At 31.2% G+C, this 16,897-nt stretch overlaps 3 protein-coding genes across 3 annotated transcripts; 1 reads left to right on the top strand and 2 right to left on the bottom strand.

Annotated features, from left to right (window-relative positions):
• Positions 1–1,505: 1,505 nt before the first annotated feature.
• Positions 1,506–3,032, bottom strand: LOC105622051 (rhodopsin). Its single transcript, XM_012203486.1, has 5 exons — positions 2,703–3,032; positions 2,353–2,600; positions 2,011–2,269; positions 1,768–1,934; positions 1,506–1,635 (listed from the first exon to the last, which is right to left on the bottom strand). Exons 1-5 carry the CDS (start codon positions 3,030–3,032, stop codon positions 1,506–1,508), a joined length of 1,134 nt encoding a protein of 377 aa, XP_012058876.1.
• Positions 3,033–4,398: 1,366 nt separating this feature from the next.
• LOC105622052 (DNA replication complex GINS protein SLD5) lies at positions 4,399–5,049 on the top strand. Its single transcript, XM_012203487.1, has one exon. It carries the CDS (start codon positions 4,399–4,401, stop codon positions 5,047–5,049), a length of 651 nt encoding a protein of 216 aa, XP_012058877.1.
• Positions 5,050–6,314: 1,265 nt separating this feature from the next.
• Positions 6,315–15,855, bottom strand: LOC105622053 (multidrug resistance-associated protein 4). Its single transcript, XM_012203488.1, has 18 exons — positions 15,782–15,855; positions 12,251–12,361; positions 11,781–11,915; positions 11,446–11,650; positions 11,147–11,366; positions 10,918–11,074; positions 10,598–10,847; positions 10,214–10,405; positions 9,824–10,110; positions 9,575–9,758; positions 9,071–9,414; positions 8,794–9,014; positions 8,506–8,703; positions 7,873–8,103; positions 7,567–7,797; positions 7,190–7,491; positions 6,434–7,081; positions 6,315–6,344 (listed from the first exon to the last, which is right to left on the bottom strand). The coding sequence occupies exons 1-18, from the start codon at positions 15,853–15,855 to the stop codon at positions 6,315–6,317; spliced, it is 4,020 nt and encodes a 1,339-aa protein (XP_012058878.1).
• Positions 15,856–16,897: the final 1,042 nt, after the last annotated feature.

Here is a 16,897-nt window from a genome sequence, read left to right as displayed (position 1 = left end):
TGTGTGTGTGTGTGTGTGTGTGTGTGTGTGTGTGTGTGTGTGTGTGTGTGTGTGTGTGTGTGTGTGATAAATGTAAACGTATGAAACATTGGTAATTTATAAAGGCTAAATAATCGGCGATTATGCAAAAAAACATATATGGAAACTTTGAGTGAGCTGATTCCATGATATGCTGTGATGAATTCTCATTTTATTTCAAATCTTCTCTTTTGTTCTTTATTTTTATTGCAGATGATTAAATATTTACAGGAATAAATAATAGAAGGCATTTAGTACCAATTGTATAGATATAGGATATTATTCAAATCATTTGGCATTATTATGTAATGATTTAGTAGAATATCTATAGGCTCTTAAGATATAATAAAAAAAATACTAATGCATAGTATTAGATACGTGTATACAGCGTGTTTTATTGTAGTTAAAATAGCTAATTTTTGGAAATTATGTGACTTTAGAGAAAAATGTTTCAAACAGAAGCTGTATAACTTTAAGAGGAGCATAAGATACTATTGGTTTGACCTTAGATAGTTGTTTAAAGATCACATGAAGGGCATCTTTAATTTTTTAAGTAGAATCCTCTATTTTTTTTCTTTACATATTCTTTTAGCCAAGAAAACAGTATATAATGAAATTTATTTTCGAGTTGTGAGACTTGAAACATTTTTTTGTAAAAATGAAAATAAGAAGTCCAATAAACGATTGAAGATTGAAATGAATTCATGTGTTTTCAGAAAGACGCATTCGCAAACATTGAAATGAATCCTTTTTCAATTCCAATGCATTTTTATTTATTTATAGAAATTGAAATCTCGTTTACTGGGTAGATAGTACTATCTTGTATCCTTTTTAATCCTCGTACAACTTTCGTCTAAAACTTTCTCTAAAGTCTCATGATTTTCAGAAACTGATTGTTTTAATTAAAATAGGACATCCCCCCCCTGTATATATACACACACGTTAAAAAATTTTTGTGGTTGAATAGAATTCGTTTGTGATTGCATGCAGTATCTATTTAATTCTATAAAATTAGTTACAGATATTGTTATAGCGATATATTACCGCATACCGCATATAATGACGGTATAATTTTTAGCAACATTATATATTTGCTAATTCCAAAATGACATATATTTCCAAGAGATGATAAAATTTACAACTGCGTTATGAGCCATTTATGAGAGATTCGTCTTGTGGTGCGGCCGAACCATACAATGTTTCATAAACTAACAGCTATAATGAAACTGTTTAACCCTCGATTTTTCTGTTAAAATTTTTCGCATATTCGCTTGGCTGAGGTTCTCGCTCTAATCACACTTTTTCTTATATAAAATATCACGGTTAAATATATTCTCGTTAGTGACGTATCTCACTTGCACACGTTATTTAATGCAATTATTTACAACTCATGATGATGCGATTTCTGTACGAGAATATAATAATATTTCACGGCATTTACATTCATTTAGTAAATGTATTCCATCATCAAAAAAATCATTGTTATTTTATGCGACAGATTTTTCGCCTTCTGTAACTGTGGTAGTCGTGGACATTGTGTCCGCGCCAGGCGCCGGCTCGGTGGCACACGCCAAAGATGGGAACCTTTGGAAAAGAGCAGCTCGATATTTGGGATGGCTGGAATCACACAGAAAAAAGATTAGTTTCGCTAGAAGCATGTGAAAAAATTCATCTACTTTATCGTATTCTATCTGTAAAAATACATTCCAATGACGACATACTTCAGAAAATGGAGTTGTTGCGATTTACCTGATACCGTACACAATGGGATTGTACACAGCATTGGCTTTGGCAAAGAGAGAACCCCAAATTGTGAAGAGCGGGCTGATTTTAGTCGTCTCAAAGATGCCTGCGAAGTTGATGATTAGGTATGGAGTCCACGCCATAAACCACAAAGAGATGGTCATGAGAGCTACCTATAATTAGTAACATTGTTATAGCGATCGTATAAGTGAGAACAATTCGCGAGAGTTTACAAGCAAGAAGGCTTGCCTTCGCCAGTTTGCATTCGGCACTGGTGCTCTGGTTTTCGGCGGATCGCAGAGAAGCGACGTTCATCTTCTTCGCTTGCTCACGCATGTTCTTTTCATGAGCGGCGACCGCTTGAATGATGAAGAAGTAGCTGTAGATGATGAGGAACAGTGGCATAAAGTAGACAAAGATGCTATAGAACAGGATGTACGATCTGGATACTATGTCCTTGGTTAAATAATCAGTACCACAGGCAGTCATGTTGCCTTCAGGCACATAGCTATGGAAAGGAAATGTATGTTGCTAATAATTCATAATATTCTTTAATAATAGTTAATATTATTTTAGACTTTTGCATCTCACCGATTCCATCCGAACAGTGGAGCGATTGTCCAAAGTATCGTAAAGAGCCAAATAGCGAATATACGAATGAGGGCGCCTTTAATGGTCATTGGCTTAGCAGACAAGCCTTTGACAATTACGTTATACCTATCGAATGCGATCATCGTCATCGTCCATATGGAGCCACATCCGAACAGGGAGCCCATCATGCCGTACAATTCACAGAACAAGGGTCCTAGCACCCAAGTCTCATAATAGCAATTGATTACCTATGCACATCGTTAATTGAATATACAGATCACACCGAATATTATTGTCGTATTGAATATTTTGAATACTTTGTATCATGAATACTTTGGATTAGAACGCACCATAGCTGGAGACATCCACAACATCATTAAGAAATCAGAGATGGCAAGATTGACGACAAGCAAGTTGCTCGGAGTGCGAAGACTCTTGGTGGTGGTAAATATGTATATCACCATGCCGTTACCGATGATAGATATTGTGCCAAGGACGCCGATAGCGAAACCAAGAAGTCCATGCCATAGAGGATTCATCGGCGGGAATTGATACCAGTGAACATCGACCATGTGGAGCATCTCCGGTGGCACTTTGTCGACCACTGTTTGATTACCAAATCCGCCTCCTTGTGCTGCCCACGTGTAAGCTGCATGGCTTGGTCCAGATACGAAAGACATAGTGAACTGCGAAAGTCTCTATATTAATTAATATTCTCTTATGCGAGATTACTTATATACTATTTATAATCTGGACTGCTTAACGTTGAAAAAATTTGAAAAGAAAAAATGCAAAACAAAGATAGGAAGTTATTCGTCAGCAAGTTTGAGCTTCATCGAATTTTCACGTTTCCTTGCAGATAATTACAGCAAGAAAAATAAATTCATGACTTGCCTCCGTTCTACTTGGAAAAAATCGTCGTGGTGAACGAACTAATCCAAGTAAACTGTAGGATCGTCGGCGTGATGTAACGGCCTATCCGTGAAGACGCTTGCAGGTAGAGTTCCCTGTTCGGTCCACCATCGGCTGTGGCTCGAAGCTGCGCGATGACAAGCCGCTTAAATATACGTCGCGATCTTACGTATTTGCGACTATATACAACACTTTTCTAAGTCGGCAAACAGTCTTAAGAAGTTCTCTATTAGATTACGCAGGATTTGGGAATACCTTGAGAGTACCTTGAGTTGCCGCACATAGAAACCTTACGAGAATGCAACAAGAATAGAATGCGGAAAATTACTTGATGATACAGATTGATCAAATTCAACAATTCAGTGTCTAATCTTAATAAATTTTCTAATTGTTAAAGAATCAGATTTATATTAAAATAATACCGTAAATAATTTTAATTTATTTTATATGTTTTATAAATTTTAGTTTATATATTATATATTATAGTTTCGAAAGAGAATAGATTAGGAGGGAATATAAATTGTAAATACAAATAAATATATTTATATATAAAGTTTTATTTTATTTAAAGTTCCTGAGTAGTCATTACAGAAGAGCCATTTGAATCATAACGTTAAAAATGACACATAAATTTGTGTTACGCGTCATTTGTAAATAAAGGCAATTTAGATAAAATGATAAAATCGCTTTAAAATAATCGTAAAAAAAATGAACGAAAGCTATCCTTATCTTTCCTGACAGTCAGTATATTTATATATATATAATAACAAACTCGAAGAACTCGTCAATTTCGAACGAGATACTGCGCGATTAAATTCAAACGCAATCGATAGTAAGATCAAAATTTATTAAACTTCGAGATAATCACGTGGGAAATTCGAAAGCGATTCAAAATGGCCCGAGCCGGGAACTGCCGAGAAGCAAATATTAGTAGAACATAGAGTTGATAGCGGTTATGTGCATCCCGCCATAAGTGCTGGACGATGATGGATCGGTGATAGCATCGTGATGATTCGTAATATTTATATCAACGATAGATACTTTCAAAAATCAACACAATAAGTACGCAAAAGGAAAACAAAGTGCGTTTCTTTCGCGCGCGAATATTTTTAACGATTATTATAATCAACAGCCATGGAGGAGAGCCTCGAGGACAGTTTGCTAGACGATGGGGATGGCGTCGGGGAACTGACGGCGCAGACGGTGCTCCAGGAAATCGAAAACGCTTGGATGAACGAGAGATTCGCTCCAGAGATCTTGCCGCATCAGTCCGACTTGGTGGACTGCATGCTGCAACAGATCGCGCACATGGAAGAGAACATCAAGAGGTTAGACAAGAACGATCTGCGAACGTTAGTCCACCGGATGGAGCTCGATCGGATCAAATACATCATCAGCAGCTACCTGCGAGCACGCTTGGAGAAGATCGAACGATATACGATTCATATCCTGTCGGAGGAGACAAATAGAAGTCCGGAGGAGGCTTATTTGACTCCAGGTGAGTTGCGTTTCGCTAAGGAGTACCTGGCCAATCTGGAAACATTCTTCAAAACGGTGGCTTTACAACATATGCCATCTAACTTTCAGCGATTTGAAGCGAACAAGTTTACCATTAAACCTAATCTGCAGACGCATGTGTTTCTACGTGCTAATCAAAGGGTTACTGGCATAGTTCTGCCTGGTATGTTGAATGAAGAAATAGACTTTGAGGAAGGTTCGCAGCATATCATACAGTATAGTGCTGTAGCGAACTTGGTCAAATCTGGTGTAGTGCAGTTGATTTGACCTGGAATTGCAATTCTTTATTTTTCTTATTTTAGATCAAGGAAACATAGCTAAGAGACAAAAAAGTTTGTGATATATTTTTTTATGTATCAGTATATGTACCTCTATTTATTATATCATTATAAAATCTCAATATAATTATTCATTAAAAAGAAATCTTTAATAATTTTTTTCAACTTCATATAAAATATCAAAATTTATATTTTTATTTGGCTATCGACAAGCATATTCTCTCATTTCCTATATGGAAGTTTAACATTGTATACAGAGTTAGAAAGTAATATGTTACTTGTAATTATTACAATTACTTTTTTTATGACTAATGAATACATCCTTTGTACATGTACAATACAGCCTTAGATCAAAATAATAGGCACCTTATTAAACAGTATTTAAAGTTTTAATCAAAAATTAATATATGGTATTTCCTATAAATTATTCTTTGTTTCAAGATCTTTTTAAATTTATGTATAATGTAACAGAAAAGAATAGTAACCGTAACAAGTTACTTTTATAAAGTAACTTTCTTAACTTTGGATAGCATTGAACATATTGCATTCCCCGATAATTCAATTTTTCAACAGCCATTTAACTATCGATAAGCATTGTAGACTTATATTGCAATATATTTATTATTTTATTTATTATTACTTTGTCATTATTTTTCAAATAAAATTTGATATTTGTATGATATTCAAACAGTTATAAAGTGGCATCAATTCTGTTAGAAGTTCTTTAAATTTTTTTATAAAATGCTATTTATAAAAATTTAATAAAGGCTTAATTGTATGTAATTAAAAAGAAAAATGATAACTTTACTTTGCAATATTAACACAAATAAGCGAAGAAGTCATATTCAATCAAAGAATCTTGATGTCTAATAATATTTTTTTGTAAATTTTACAATTTCCAATTCAAGCAAATTGTTCGTCGATTTATTTCTTAAAACACAATTGTAAATTGAAGCTGGAATACGAGATATTACAAATTAAATTGACTTCCATCTGGATCTTCCTATATTTTGTGAGGGCATCTTACTAATTCTATCACTGAAGGTAATAAAAATATTATTTCTTTACACACAAACGTTTATAAAAAAATAAGTACAAATTATTTAAAATAACTAAATATTACAATCTAATCAGTTTTCAGTAAAAATATTGCCTAAAAAAAAAAATAAAAACTGAATTATTTAAATTAAAATTAAGTAAAAAGAAATAAGTAAATTTGTTTCTTTGTTAACACGGACATACTTCTAGAGTAAATCACAATAGTTCATGCTGTCGTTCATACGCCTGTAAACAAAATATTACACTTAAATATTACACTTAAATATCTTTTTAATGTTTTTTTCTCATTCTTTATCACCATGGAATTGATTTACCTCTTTGGCACATTGTTTAAGTTGTTCTGTCATCGCCTTTCCAGTTTCTTGCACCATACTGCTGAAGTGACCTTGTTCGTTTTGTAACAAAATGTACGGATGATCGAATTCTAATAATTGACCTTGATCCATCGTCAGTACTTTATCGTTGTCCATTATCGTGTTCAATCTGTGCGCTATTGTTAATACTGTGCAGTTTTCGAATTTCTTTCGGATCGTAGTTTGTATGAGTGCGTCCGTCGTAGGATCCACATTGGCAGTAGCTTCGTCGAGCACAAGTATTTTATTATCTTGTAAAATCGCGCGAGCTAGGCAAACCAACTGTCGCTGTCCGACGCTGAAGTTACTGCCGTCCTGTTCGACACGATAGTCTAAAGAGTCTACCATGTGTTTTAATTTCACTTCTTCTAAAACACTCCACAGATCGGCGTCATGAAACTTATAAAAGGGATCGAGATTATTTCGAAGCGTAGCGGAGAATAAAACCGGTTCTTGCGGTATTATGGAGATTTTATTTCTCAAATCGTGAAGCCCAATCTTCTTCGTATCAATGTTATCAATGTAGATAGTGCCGTCAAGTTGTGCCATGCGAAACAAAGCGGCAATTAGAGATGATTTCCCGGCTCCGGTACGACCCACAATTCCAATCTAAAAAATTATATAGAAAGAATAATTTAGAATAATTTAGAATATAATTATAATTATTTAGAATGAGATTATTTGATAACGGATTTCATTTGTACAAGTAGTAATTACTTTCATGCCAGGTTTAACGACAAAACTTAGAGATTTAAGAACGGGTAATTTAGATTCGGAATATCGAAGATAAACACGATCGAATTTAATTTCTCCCTTAGAGGGCCAATTACTCGACGGTTTATCTATGGGATTACTCTCGAATGGGCCTTCTTTCTCGAGCTCGGTGAATTGCATTATTCTTTCTACGCTCGTCATCTGTGTGATGGTCTCTGCGGTTTGACGTATTCCGTACTGTACCATACCGCATAAAATGAGCACTTGCGAAATAGCTAAACCGACATGTCCGGCGAAAGTGTTTTCTAGCAAAGACAAAAAGATCTGTAGATATTCTATTATTACGAACTCTGTAATTAGTAATTGTATCAAATACTTACTATCATTTAATGCAATAAAACTATATGTAACGATGGCGATAAATCCGATAGATACTATGTCCAACGCTAAACCGAATACTGTGCCAGTTGCGATAATTAGTGAATAGGTGCTAGTGTGTAAATCTTGATGTTCGTCAAATTGTTTGCGAATCATCTCCTGGGCACCGGTAGAACGTATCGTCGTCAGACCCGACAATGTAGAATTTACATGTGAAAACATGGGACTCTTCGCTAAAAATTTAACCGAACGTTAATTTTAAACACGAAAGATAGCTTCAGATTGTCTAAAGAAGGAAAGTAATTTACCAATTCCTTCCAACCGTTTTGTGGTTCGCGCTATTGGAAGATAAATTTTTCTTATTATGCCAAACAAGAAAATCATAATGATTACAGCGAATATAATCCACCAGTTGATAATAAGTATTTGAATCAGAATTCCAATCATCACCATAAATATTTGAATGGATGTTGTCATAGTGCTGGGCAATATTTCATCTACTGCGCCCATGTCCTTTGAAAAACGATTTAAAATTCGACCTAGGAAAGTACAATTCTTATTTATTTGTATCCTGTTACGTTACATTAATAATTGCTGATCAAACACTAAGAATCGGTTGTTCCATCTTCGGATAAATTATGTGATAATTTACCTATTGAATAAACAAAATAATAAAAGAGTAAGAATATAAGAGAGTTAAGCCGGCGGAACATGATGTTTGATTTCCTGTTGAATTTTTAGCTGGATTGGAATCTAGCCATCATTTTGACTGCAGTAGTGAGTAATGCCAGCATCGCAGCCAATACGATGGCAAGATTCTAATAATCCAGCAAAAAAATAAGCAGCGTATGGCGCTGGCTTAAGAGAGTAAGACAGTGAGCTAAAATTTACCGAAAAATGGAACAACTCAGCCTAAGTCAATATATAGTCATATACTTTACCAGATGGATTATTATCAAAGAACGACATTGGTGCTTTAAGTACGCACGAAAACATGAAATTATGTAAATTCTTGCTGGCATTCATACATATCTTGACGAAAATTAAATTTTTTATTATCGTTACTACAATGCTGATAGCAATAAAACCTCCATAAATCCATAAAGCCATATTCGTATCGAGATAGTATATATTTTCATCTATAATTTTGATCTAATTTGAAATAAAGTAGTAAAACATTTACGATACAATTACAAGACTGGATATATTGAAAAGTAGGAAATACTAACAGTTATTGATAGTAAAATTTCGTGACGATATAGTATCATTGGACATATCTTTTCTATAATAGTCTGTGGTTGTTACAAATTCCATGAATTCGTTATTAATATTCGATGCATTTTCTATTTGTCTAGTAGATCTCAGTGTGGAAGAAAGCATTGTAAAATTGTTCACTGCACTATGCTGTAGTTCGCGCATAGCTTTGATACGCATCTCTTCTTGCCTGGTCCTGCATCATAAAATTTATTATATCTAGGAATAGATTCTTCCTCATAAAAAACTTACCAATAACCAACCCAATAGTCACAACCATTGTTTCCAATTTGTCCGAAAATCATGCAAAACAAAAAGAAGACAATCATGATGATCGAAGCACCGCTACGCAAATATTTCCAATAAATCAATTTTGATAAACTTCCTTTAGCCAAAAGCTCCTCGGTTTCTTGAGGCTCGGCTTTCTCCGTATCTTCATCATTACTGTTTGAAATTATGTCAGACATAGGATTTGCGTCAATTTTTAATGGTTCCTTCATCTTTTCATTAACTTCTTCAACTTTCATTAATATTTCCAAAAAAATCGCACGTTTTTCTTGAAGGGCTACAAATGTACCTTCATCTTCAATTTGACCCTTTTTGAAAAAATTCACGTAATTAAATTTCATACACTTATAATAATGTGCAAATGTATTCACATAAATAATTATACGCGCGCGCATGTGTGTGTGTGTGTGTGTGTGTGTGTGTGTGTGTGTGTGTGTGTGTGTGTGTGTAACGTAATATTTTACATACATTATTAAGGATAACAATGTAATCGCATTGTTTCAAGTACTGCAATTGATGAGTCACGAGAATTCTTGTTTTGTTTCGCAAATAATTGTTTATACATTCATTAAATAAGTGTCTACCAACGTGAGTATCAACAGCAGATAAAGGATCATCGAAAAGATAAATATCAGCATCTCTGTAGACAGCTCTATAAATAGCAGATTATGTAAAAATATGTAACACTGTTTTGCAAGTGCAATATAACAAATTTACCTTGCTAGATTAATTCTAGCACGTTGTCCACCGCTGAGTGCCGTACCTCTTTCACCGACTAAAGTCTTATCACCATATGGCAGTTGTTCGAAATCTTTCATAAGAGCGCATACGTTTACAACATTCTGATATTTAACGTTATCATAAGGCTGATCAAACAAAATGTTATTTCGCACTGTACCAGTAAACAGCCAAGGTTCTTGGCCAGCATATGATATTTTGCCATTTATTTGTATTTGACCTTGCAATGATTTCAATTCGCCTAAAATTGCTTGCAGGAAAGAACTCTGAAAATTAAATAAAAACAGATTTTCTTAAAATAAATATTAAAATTCGTTTTACACAAAATATTACACACATATAAATATAGAAAGTATTCAATAGATATACCTTGCCTGCGCCCACAGGACCAATAATGGTGTAGAGTTTTTTGTCTTTAATTTGAATGTTGATATTATGTAATGTATTTACAATTTTAGTGGTTGTCCACGAAGCACTAACATTTTTCATTAAAATACTTGTGTCTTTGATAGTTGATGAAGATTGTGTCAATGGAACGTTCTCGTTCAATAACAGGAAATTCTATTAAATTTCAAACTTTATTTTCATTCTGTTAGCATTTCTGTACTATAATTATTTACTGCGTAACAAGTGTTTGAAATTTCTTAAATTTTTATTTTTCTATTATCGTTTTGATTTAACATGTAACAATTAATGACTGATTTATATTTCTTTATCTTTAAAGTTGGTCTCAACTAAGTAAAATGATTTTACCTCAATTCTTTTTATAGAAACTGCTGCTTCAGCAGCACCCGCTACGGCCAAAGGATAAAATATTGCCATAGTAAGTTGAAGAATATTAAAATATTGTGCCAGTGAGAATACTTTATCGGCGGATATAGAATGTCCACAAAGTACGTAGGCCATAATTGTAAAATATAACGTTGTTCTTTCCGTGAAAACACAAGAGGCTAACGTGAAACCTCTTAGATACGATATTAGAGTGAGAACATCGATTTCATATCTAGACGAAATAATACATTTATTACGTTAGATTTCTTCGTAGTAACAATGAAATTGAAATATATACCAACTTTCTTGCACAATTAACTAGTTCCGCAAATGGTTTCTCCCAAGTATACATTTTAATAACTTGTATGCCCTTGATTATTTCGGACATCAAGCGAATTCTTTCGTCAGTTCTTATTGCGATTTTTGAACGTAACTTCGAGGTACATCTACTTATGTATCCTGTAAAGTACGTAAAAATTAGTAACTTATATAGTTAGTTAATTATTATATATATTTGCAATTGTATGTTACCTTGAAGAGGAATAGTCTGAATTATTATGAAAAATACACCGGCTAACGAAGCAATGCCGACGCTCTGCCATATCATAAATGCAATTATGGATCCTTGTATAGGCAGGATCCAAATGTAATGTAACGTTAAAAACAATTGCTCGAATTTTGACATGTCGTTTGATAACAGATTAACAACTTGTCCTGGAGTGGTGATTGTAGAACTGGATAAGCATAATATCTAGAGAAAAACAGATATTTAAAAGATTCTTAGAGAATGGATTAAAGATCTTTAAAACACTAATTAGCCTAATAGAGACCTTCCTGTATATTAAAGAGGAGCTTGCTATTCTCACTCGCATTCCAATCTCCATTAAGCCCATATTCGAATGATGAGTTATCATCACTGTCATTATTCCTAACATTATTACACCAGAAGCGTAAAGATATGCTTCTTCCTGAGTAGATGCTGCTCTTGGATCAAAGTGCCAAATGAACAAACCCAAAATATATATTTGCATAGTTCTGTAAAACATATTTTTATGAGCAAATAGCAATGAAATTATTATAATATATATAGTATAATATATATATAATATATAATATAGTATATATAGTATATATAGTATATATATATAATATAATATATAGTTACCTCACAATGGCAGCTAACACTAAAACCCATCCTCCGTAATAAAAAAATGACCATATAAATGTTTTCTTCAAAGCTGTAAAAAATTTAGGCTTCCTGCCATCCTTCTTAGCTGCGTGCACTTCATTTTTCCAATTCCTGAAAGCATTTACGTGTTAAAAAAAATGGGATAATATTAGGTGTAATAAAAAGAAATCTATTATTTTTGCATGAAATTGAATGGAAAAATAATGGATTTCTTTTTACTACACCTAATATTATTAATAATATATTATGCTGGGTAGCGATCATGCAACTTTGTATGTATGTATGTATATATATATATATATATATACATACATACATACATACATACAAAGAATGTTCACTTTTCATGTTTCCGTTCTAGGAAAAAAGTTACATGCTACCCTAAGTTAATTATTGACGTATGTTCTCAATGTAAATTTGTCTTAAAGATAAAATCACTCATTTACTCTTCTAATTTGTTTCCCAGGAATTCACTATCATCAGCTGGCATAATATTGTACACATTTTTCATCTCCAAGTCATGGTCTTTTCCATACCAAATTATTCTTGCCAACCACCTTAAATATAACATAATAAGAAATTATGTAGCATATGAAAATACACTTTTGCTTTTATAAGATAAATATTTAATCAGACCAGATGTAATGAGATAGTAATGTTGAATGATAAAATCAGGAAAGTAATTAAAGAATTATTTGATATGTCATTAATCAATGCAATTTGTCACTATGTATATTTGGCTTTCGGATTTGCAGTTGTAAATACATCAATTTTGTGAACATATCATCATTTATAATATCATAAAACTGATATCATAAAACCGGATTTCAACATTTATTAAGATTAATTACTAAAAGATTAATTACTAAAAGATTAATTACTGAATAAGAATGATTTTCAAATATAAAACAGTCCAGAACTCGATATTTCATCGAATATCGTCCTGATTTTAATAAAAAAAATCCTATTGAAAAATACTTTATAGATTTTGTCAAATTATAATGGTAATCAACAAGTACACTTATGACTATTGCTGTGTATTTAATTTAAGTTGCTGAGAATTTTATACTTTTCTTGATTTCATTTTCTTATTAAAATAGACATGTCGAATATTAAAATAATCATATTCTTCAAAAATAATATTATGTTTATCTTTGCCTTCAATCATATACTTTTCCTCCAACATAAAATTATTTTATTTTAGATTAAAAAATATATTATAGATATTATTTTTATTATAAAATGTACATTCATAATTGTGCTAATAAAACTAATTCTGTTATGTAAAATATGCTAAGCACTGTAAAGTGCGAATATATTTGTAATGTAGCAGCATAACAATTCCAAGTACCACATTATACTTTGAAAGTCTAGTTTAAGTATATACATATGTATATATACATACATATCTATAAGATAAAGACAGTCACATATTTACTATATATTATCATTTGATTGTATTCTGAGCTGATTTCAGGAGTAGGTATACGTAATTTACCTATCATAGATATAAGAAATAATATTTAATAATTATTTAATGGATAAATAATCTTTTATTGTTTAAAATACATATAATATTCTTATTTGATGTTTATTACTTTCCATGATTTTATCCCAAGGTTTCTGATAACTCAAATTATGAAACAATGTCAAATCATTAGAATTTATCTTGAGATAAAATCATAAAAGTGATAAGTAAAAGTATCACGTAATATTTAATACACAGTACTATTTCATAAATTCTCAGAAAAAATGCACAATAAAAATTCTTACAAAATATATTAAATAAAATAAAAATATTTTTCAATAAAACAATATTTGCAATCGGTACCCAGCAAACGAAAATGGATTGAAATGGATTCAGATTTTCAGAAATATTGATCCACGAATGTTAAAATGAATGCTTTTCAATCCTGAATGCATTTTTATTCATTTATACGAATTACATGGAACATATCTCTACGCCTTTCAATCTAAAAATAATATTAACTTTTTTTGTGCATTATGAATATTGTTCAATTCAAAATTTTGAATAGGAAATGCAGTTTTTCAATCCAATTGTATCCACTTGAATCTAATTGAATTCAATTGAATCCAAAAAAAAATATTCGCTACTTAAAATACGCATTCGGATAGAAAAAAATTTCAATCCATTCTCGTTTGCTAGATACTAACAACAAATAACTTATGTATTATATAAAAAATTCCTTTATTTTTGTTTCGAAGAAAATAATTAAATTACATTTATTTCTACATTATACAGAAATAAGTAATGATTTATTTCCATGCTTTTATTTTTTTAAGGCTAATTTAGCATTATTATTTTAATTTAAGCTAGTAATGCTGAATGATAAGATCTTTGAAAGTGATTTAATAATTATTTATTATTAATTATAATATATTATTAATGCAAATTGTCATATACTATTATATGTACATAATTTCTTTTCGTTTCGTTTTCGGATTTGATAACGTTTGCAGTTGTAACACTAATAAATACATCAGTTTCATGATAACTGATATCATGAAACTAAGTTTCAGCATTTATACATTTTAATCAATAGTTAATTAAGGATTAATTACTAAAAAGATTAACTGAGTAAGAATGATTTCCATACTCCTCAACATTTAGTAACTATATACAGAGTGTCCTGTAAGTTTTTGCCAACTGTTTTTGTGTAAATAGAGTGGACTAAACTGAAGCGAAAAGTTCTCTATTATTTTGCAATTTTCACAATGGTTAACGAGTTATTAATTATTAAATGTTAATTATTAAATTACTAAATATTGGTTTTCAATAATTTTTTATTCAAATATTATCTACTTTACAGAAAAATAGTGAGAGAAATTGTTTATTTTCTTCTCATAAAGTTTTGAGAATTTTTTCAAAATTTTTCAAAATTTTTAATGTAATCATATTTTCTCATGTTGATAAAAATAAGAAAATGCAGTACTAAGAAGTTAATAAAAAATTTTGAAAAAATTCTTAGAATTCTATGAGAAGAAAAATGATTTTTATCTCTTGCAGTTTTTCTGTAAAGTTGATAGTATTTGAGTAAAAAATTATTGAAGACCAATATTCGGCAATTTTTAGTAATTAATATCTTGTTAACTATTGCGAAAATTGCAAAATGATAGAGGACTTTTTGACTCATTTTAGTGCGCTCTATCTACACAAAAGTAGTTGGCAAAAACTTATAGGACACTCTGTGTTAAAGTTTAGATAAATATAGATACTATGTTATTTAGATTAACTTACGAATTAAAAGAGTTTCAGTATATTTTCAAAATCTATTTTATTGATTACAAATATTATTTTATTGATATTTCTATTTAATATAGCTTACAAGAATTTTTATTGTGTGTGATTTCTCGTTTATTTTGATGATCACAATCTGAGACAAAAAGATATTCATTCGATTTCAGCTTACTATTTCAATCTATCTTTATCACTCGTTACGTGCAGAAGGAAGAAAGAAAGCTCTCCAACAAGCGACACTAGGAGAAAAAAACAGGAAGAACTGATGCAAAAATTCAGCCAAAAAGAACAGGCCTATTATGTAACACAGTAATCATTTCATCTTTGTTTAACATTAGTGAACAACAAGGATGTAATGATTCGCTGTGTCATTTCTGTGTCATCTTTTATTGAAAAGTTCTCAAAATGAAATTTACAGCATGTCGATATCAAACATAATGGTCATAAATAGCAATGTTCTTCTATTAATGGCATCCGATAGTTGATACGATTAAATTTTTAAAAAATAATATCAATAAATAATAATTAGGAGTTTTAAAACACTAGTCTTGAATCTGCGTCAGAGACTGCGATTGCGACTTAGAGAAATCGATCGTCTTCTCGTAATTATATGCGACATTGTTATTTACGACCATAATTCAAGAATAATCGATTTAAACGACATATTCATGAGTCATGTAGTACATCCATATCAATTAACTGTAAAAGCGATTCTCACCAGAAAAATAATTTGCTAATGGGATTCGCAGATATCCGTGGATTTGGATTGTTAACTTTTTTTGCGGCATCCATGTTTCGATTCTGACGCGAAATAGTTTAATTACCTCACGATTACCACTTATTATGTCGATACTGCCTCTAACTTATTCCAAGCAATCCAAGCTCCAACTGCTTTATGCGTAGCACGTGCTGCGATTTTATATCGCAGGGACACACACACACACACACACATGCGCATACAGACACAATTCATCACATTCATATAGATCTAATAAATCAAGTGTACAAATTATTACTGTTTTCTCGTTGAGTAATTAATGTGCAACACCGACAAGATTATTTATAGAAGACTGTCACATAAGACGGAAGTTCATATTACTGTTAAAGTTAATTTAAGTGATTAAAGCCTGTTCTACAATATGCTTTTTGTTTCCAGTTTCTTACTTTTTGTTATTTTTTACTATATAAAAAATATCTTGCTGCTCTGTTTGCTTCTTACAACTCTTTCGGTTTTTTGTTTTATATCGCCTGAGATAAGAATTAATGAACTTCGAAAGAAATAATACATATATAGCAAGAAATTATCGATAATACGGTTGCAAAAAAGTTAAAAGCAAAAGATAAAAAATAAGAAACAGGAAACAAAAAGCACATAGAATAGGCTTAAGAGAGTGTAAGAAATTTATAATATAGTAATAATTTTATGATTTATTATTTTATTTATTATTATCTTATTAATTATTATTTTACAGTCATGTATATATGTATATTCAATAATAATCAATTTTTAATTAAGAATGTGATTTTATATAATGGTATATCATGTCAAAAAGTTTGATTATTAATAGAGATGATAAATATTGAGAAAAAAAGTTGGTGTTTTACGGCGATATTTACAAGCTTATATGCATATCAGTTTTTGTCGTTCTTAGATAAAAATCATGGGTTTAATGATATAATTATCCAAATATTTATATTTAATTATAATAATAATAATAAATTATAAATATTTAATTTGCTAATCGCAAATTTATATCAATCGTTGATAACGTCATTGTTCTTCGATTAACTCCAGATTCCCGGGACTCAATTGATTTATTGAATTTACTCTGAT

Source organism: Atta cephalotes (assembly GCF_000143395.1).
Source record: "Atta cephalotes unplaced genomic scaffold scaffold00039, whole genome shotgun sequence".
Lineage (NCBI taxonomy): Eukaryota > Metazoa > Arthropoda > Insecta > Hymenoptera > Formicidae > Atta > Atta cephalotes.
Note: the sequence above shows the minus strand (reverse complement) of the source record. Positions and strands in the feature narration are given on the sequence as shown.